The sequence below is a fragment of the Triticum aestivum genome, chromosome 4D (assembly GCF_018294505.1).
Source record: "Triticum aestivum cultivar Chinese Spring chromosome 4D, IWGSC CS RefSeq v2.1, whole genome shotgun sequence".
Taxonomy (NCBI): Eukaryota; Viridiplantae; Streptophyta; class Magnoliopsida; order Poales; family Poaceae; genus Triticum; species Triticum aestivum.
Genome location: NC_057805.1, coordinates 400,147,149 through 400,153,562, shown reverse-complemented (window position 1 = coordinate 400,153,562; position 6,414 = coordinate 400,147,149). Strand labels below are relative to the sequence as shown.

Sequence of the window (6,414 nt, the reverse complement as noted above, 5' to 3'; positions counted from 1 at the left end):
CAAATCCCACCGAAGCAACTAATGCTAGGGAGGAAAATGAGAGGAAGAACAAGAAGGAGAACACCAAGAACTCCAAGATCTAGATCCAAGGGGTTCCCTTCACATAGAGGAGAAAGTGATTGGTGGAAATGTGGATCTAGATCTCCTCTCTCTTTTCCCTCAAAAACTAGCAAGAATCCATGGAGGGATTGAGAGTTAGCAAGCTCGAAGAAGGTCAACAATGGGGGAAGAACACGAGCTCAAAGGATAAGGTTCATTGGGGAAGAAGACCTCCTAATATAGTGGGGGGAACAATCCAACCGTTACCCCCACTTCAGCCCCGCAGAGAGCGGTACTACCGCTTGGCCAGCGGTACTACCGCTTGCCCCTATAAGCGGTACTACCGCTCCCCCTCACGGTACTGCCGCTGGGCCCAGAGCGGTACTACCGCGGTGGCAGGGCGGTACTACCGCAAACGAGCGGTACTACGGCCCCCACTGTCGCGGCTAGTACCGTAGAACCCGACACGAAAAAGACCCCTCGAATCGAGACGGTACTAGTACGAGACCGCAGCGGTACTACGGCTGGGGGCTACCAGCGGTACTACCGCTCTGGAGCGGTACTACCGCTTGTAGCACCCAAGCGGTACTACCGCTCCGGCCCGCGGTACTACCGCTAGGAAACCAAAACTGCCATAACTTCTGCATATGAGCTCCGAATTGAGCAAACTCAAGCTTGTTGGATTGAGGAAGACGAGTAGCATCAAAACAACGACCAAGAAGAACCGGCATAACCTCCAACATCGAAAACATCATAGAAGATGGAGGAGTGAAACCTCCAACCGAGAAGAACCGGCATAACCTCCAACATCGAAAACATCATAGAAGATGCGAGTGAACTCCGTTTTCGATGAACTCGAGCTTGTCATCAAGATGACCATAAGCTCCAAAACTCACAAAGAGAAGAACCAAACAAGAACCAATAAAGATGATGCAAGGATGCAATGGTTTGAGCTCTCTACGAATGATACGATCAAGCTACTCATCGAGAGCCCCCCTTGATAGTACGGCAATCGATCCTATAACCCGATCTCCCAACTACCATCATGAGACCGGTAAAATAGAAAACCTATCAAGGGCAAACCTTTGCCTTGCACATGGTCCACTTGAGCTAGATGATGACGATCTTGACTCCCTCAAGTTGGACCACCTTTCTTGGTTGTGTTGGCTCGATGAAGACTAGTTGATTGCTCCCCCATACTCCACTATGGGTGAGCCACTCTTCCGCACATCTTCACAAGTCCATTGTCACCACGATGGACGGCAAGCTTCAAGCATTTGATCTCTTCATGATGCTTCACTTGAACTTGCACACCGCAACCTAACCCCACAAAGAACTCTCACGAAGATCATGGGTTAGTACACAAAGCGTAATTGACAATGCTTACCACACCATGGGATCGCTTGATCCCTCTCGGTACATCTTCTACGCTTTGTGAGTTGATCAAGTTGATTCACTCTTGACTTAGTCTTGATCAACCTTGAATCTTTTCAACTCTCTTCATTTGGATGATGTCTTGAAGATATACATGAATGATCACACAATCTTGTTCTCCAAGACATGCTTGCAATAAGCTCAACTCTCACATGACCAATCTTTGGATAATTCCTTAATAACACCTTGGTCACCACATAAACTCCTTGAAACCAACACATGAACTTCAAGAAATGCCTATGGACAAATCCTTCAAATATAACTCAAGGCAACCATTAGTCCATAGAGATTGTCATCAATTACCAAAACCAACCATGGGGGCACCGCATGTTCTTTCACCTGCGTCGGTAACTTCATCATCACCGTCACCACGCCGTCGTGCTGACGAAACTCTCCCTCGGCCTCAGCTGGATCTAGAGTTCGAGGGACGTCACCGAGCTGAACGTGTGCAGATCGCGGAGGTGCCGTGCGTTCGGTACTTGATCGGTTGGATCGCGAAGATATTCGACTACATCAACCGCGTTACTAAACGCTTCCGCTTTCGGTCTACGAGGGTACATGTACACACTCTTCCCGCTCGTTGCTATGCTTCTCCTAGATAGATCTTGCGTGATCGTAGGAATTTTTTGAAATACTACGTTCCCCAACAAGCCGAGCTTCATCGCCGGCGAATTAAACCTGGTGTTTTTTGCGTCGCATGTGGGCGGGAGGAGACGGTGCTGCACCGTTTCTGGACCTGTCAACACTCGGCGCTGTTCTGGCAACTTCTTCACTCGGAAAAGGGAGTTTTGATGGCGATCCCGCCAAGGCCGATCGACTCTCCAAGTGCTCTAGCTCGCTGGCTACTCGGGTGGTTCAGATGATGAAAGGGCGGCGATGATCCAAGCAACCTATGGGCTTCGGTTGGCGCGAAACGAAGCAAGGGACGGTAAAAAGATAGCTTCCCCACATGAAATCATGGGAACGGTCCTGACTCACATGAACGAATGGAAGGCGGCTCATGCAGGAAGTGCACGCCCGGCGGTGCAACCTCTCAAGCAAAAATGGCGCCCCCTGACGACGATTGGCTGAAGGTGAATTCCGACGGGGCCGTGTCGAAGGGTGGCGACAAAGGAGGAGCTGGAGCTGTTATCAGGGACCATGACGGCGCATTCAGAGATGGGCTCTGTCACTTCATCCGCGGTACTGCTGACCCTCAATCGATGGAGATATTGGCCTGCAAGCGAGCTCTTCAAGTGGCGCAGGAGATAAACGCCGAGAGGGTGCATGTTGAGCTTGACTCTCAGTGTGTGGTACGGATGCTAAACAATCCACACAAGGAGATGTCCAGTGCTAGGCCGTGGATACAACAACTTAAAGTGACGCTTGCTTCTTTCTCTGAGTTTAGAGTGTCGTGGATTCATCGCTCTGCAAATGTTGCAGCACATAGATTTGCTAGAGTTGGTATTGGTGATGAACTTTGTAAGGTTTGGTTAGGGGTTACCCTAGACTTTGTGCTAGACGTTATTTCAGACGAGATTCCGAACGCTTATGATTGAATGAAGCGGCAACATTGATCCTAGAAAAAACCAAGTTCTGTATACGAGCTCGGCCGCCATTGGCATTTTTCGATTCGCGCTGTTTGGGAACGGCCTTAGTTTTTTTTTTTTTTTTGAGAAGGTTTGTTTAGACACTTTTTTTTAGAAGGTAATGGCCTGAGCTAAGAAGCAGTGCCCCGTCCGCTCGTGGCAAATGAGCTGTGGGCTTTTTTGTCTATGGCGGCCATGCAGGCCGAGATGTGCTGCAGGCCTGCAACTAATCTGCTCTAAATTGAAATATGTTGCCTTCGCAAAAGGAAAAGCATTGAAATCTGTTACGCCTTTTTATCGTACACAAATTGGCACGGATTTCTCGCCTGAACTAAAGCGCCACTACCAGCACCGCTACGGCACCAAACTCGCGCGTACATGGGCGATGGCTGGCACGAGGTGGACACGACACTGGGCGTTAGTCGTGCGTCCCTCCAAATTCTCAACGAACTCCGATATCTCCTCCCGAGTTCCCACCTAATGGCCCTCTCACACCGTACACGTCTGTATAAAGCACCATTCAAAAAAGGCGTAGTATCTGCCGAATCACCTCACTAATCTTCCAGCTGCAGCTCCCACACGTTCTGTCCAAGCGATCGATCGTCCGCAGCCTGTCCAACCGGCTCCTTCTAGCTCGATCGAGGCACGCCATTGCCATGGAAGCCGCACGGATCGCGTCCTTTCTGCTCCTCCTCGGTACGTCTGCGAGTTCTTGGTTAGACGAAGTTCATCAGGTTGTTGTTGCATTCGCGCTAACGTGTGTCTGCATGGTAACGTCTCCGCGCAGGGGTCGTTTGGTCACGCGCACAGCCCGGCGCCGAGGCGGCCGGCACGACGGTCTTCACGCTGCGCAACAACTGCACCTTCACGATCTGGCCGGCCACATTGTCCGGCAACAGCGTCGTCGCCGTCGGGGGCGGCGGCTTCGAGCTCGCGCCCGGCGCCAACGTGTCGTTCCCCGGCCCGACGGGCTGGTCCGGCCGGCTCTGGGCGCGCACCGGCTGCGTCGCCGCGGAAACCGGCGCGTCCCTCGCCTGCGCCACGGGCGACTGCGGCGGGGCCGTGAGTTGCACCCTCGGCGGGGCGCCCCCCGTCACGCTCGCCGAGTTCACCCTCGGGGGCGCCGACGGGAAGGACTTCTACGACGTGAGCCTGGTCGACGGGTACAACGTGGGCATCGGCGTGGCGGCCACGGGCGCCAGGGTGAACTCCTCGACGTGCGGCTACGCCGGGTGCGTGGGCGACGTGAACGCGCTGTGCCCCGCGGAGCTGCAGGTGGCCGGAAAGGAAGGGGACGAGGAGGGGATGACGGTGGCGTGCCGGAGCGCGTGCGAGGCGTTCGGGACGGCCGAGTACTGCTGCACGGGCGCGCACGGCGGGCCGGACAGCTGCGGGCCGACCAAGTACTCGAGGCTGTTCAAGGCGGCGTGCCCCGCCGCCTACAGCTACGCCTACGACGATCCCACCAGCACCTTCACCTGCGGCGCCGGAGCGCAGTACCTAATCACCTTTTGCCCCGCGCAGCAGTAGTCGTTCGATTTTGGCTAGTAGTGTCATTCATTCATCGTTATTGTGTCTCGATTTTTTTTACGGTGTCTCGATTTTGGTTAGTATCGTTCATCCGAATTACCAGATGTTTATTGGTTTGGTCGTGTCAATATGTATGCTTTTCATTCATTAATTTAATTTCTAAAAAGAGAAGTATGTTTTTGATTCATCTCGACTTTGCACAAAATAGATGAATTTATTTGTCACATGGTTTGATGAATTTTTTTCTCATGGTCTAGTGCACTGCTTCCAGAGATTTTCTTTTTTTAGAATCTCCAGAGACTTTTCTCTGCTTGTATAAATCCCGGGAAGAGAAGTCGGCCCATGAACAAAACGAACGGGACGGGCCATCTCAGTCCATTCCAACAGCGTGTACACGTGTTGTGACAGGCTGACAGCCCAAAACAGATTTTCTTTTTTATAAGAATCAAAACAGAGATGTTCCTGAAGTACGTCCATGTTTTCTTTTGACTAGCAAACTTTGCCCCTGCGTTGCACCGGGAAAAAAAATAGCACACACCCACTATTTGTGTCATCGATTATCCTTCTTCCCACCGTCTTAACGGTGGCTGGGTGTCCATCTAATCACAACACGTCAGAACGTGGTCAATTCTAAGGCGATAAGCTTGACCACCGCATGGCACACGACTCTTCAATGCATTTCGGGGAGAACCAGCTAGCTCTGGGTTCAAGTGGCTTGATTTGTGCCAGCGTAAGGAAATGTTTAAAACTTTAACAACCAACCGCGTTGAGTTCGATGTAGGGCCGCCATCCATGAGCTAGTACCTGCACCTGGTCCATCCATCGTCCATCATACTGTGGGAGGGGGGGAGAGGGTCATGCATGTGTTCTCGTATGCTTCCTTAGGGTCCGATCACTGCCATGTGGCTATCGTTCTATCATACCACACATGCACACAGCTCGAGGTTCAGGGGCTAGGCTCGAATCTTCGCCTCCAACTTTTTGGCTTGGCTTCTCCTACATTCGCCCCCCTCAGCTTAAACAAATCTGAAGCCCAAATCTATCTTCCAGCCCATCCGAGCCTTCTCGAGCCACTCGACCCATTGGCAAGGAAACCTAGCGGCTCATATTTCCACGGTTCAAACTTCAGACTTGAGATGTCTAACACATAGCATTGGTTCTTACCAAGATGAAACAGGGAGATAAAACCAAGCTAAGCATATATTCTTACTAAGAGCAAACAGGGGATATCATTCTTTTCATTGAAGAAAAGGGGGCATCATTTTTTCTCCTATAAAGAACAAGGGATATCATTTATAACTACCAAGATGTATCATTGAAATGATACTTAAACATTACAAATTATTACAGGTGAGTCAATTATTCGAGTATTGGCCCAGCAAAGGAAAACCTTTAGAACAGCTACACCTCTACACCACAAATAAGATCCATGTTGCTTTTATCGCAATCCATGTGATGAAGGTGTTTCCTGTATTACAACTTCTTTTAGTCATAATACTGTTGGGTATCGTAGCATAATTTTAAAAAAATTCCTACGCTCACCAAGATGCATCTATGGAGTCTACTAGCAACGAGGGGAAAGGAGTGGATCTACATACCCTTGTAGATAGCGAGCGGAAGCGTTCCAATGAACGTGGATGACGGAGTCGTACTCGCCGTGATCCAAATCACCGATGACCGAGTGCCGAACGGACGGCACCTCCGCGTTCAACACACGTACGGTGCAGTGACGTCTCCTCCTTCTTGATCCAGCAAGGGGGAAGGAGAGGTTGATGGAGATCCAGCAGCACGACGGCGTGGTGGTGGATGTAGCGGGTCTCGGCAGGGCTTCGCCGAGCTTCTG

The 6,414-nt window shown here is 51.1% G+C and overlaps 1 protein-coding gene across 1 annotated transcript; it reads left to right on the top strand.

Moving 5' to 3' along the window:
* The first annotated feature begins 3,479 nt into the window (after positions 1-3,479).
* Positions 3,480-4,758, top strand: LOC123100125 (pathogenesis-related thaumatin-like protein 3.5). Its single transcript, XM_044522103.1, has 2 exons — positions 3,480-3,737; positions 3,829-4,758. Exons 1-2 carry the CDS (start codon positions 3,698-3,700, stop codon positions 4,569-4,571), a joined length of 783 nt encoding a protein of 260 aa, XP_044378038.1. The 5' UTR covers positions 3,480-3,697; the 3' UTR covers positions 4,572-4,758.
* Positions 4,759-6,414: the final 1,656 nt, after the last annotated feature.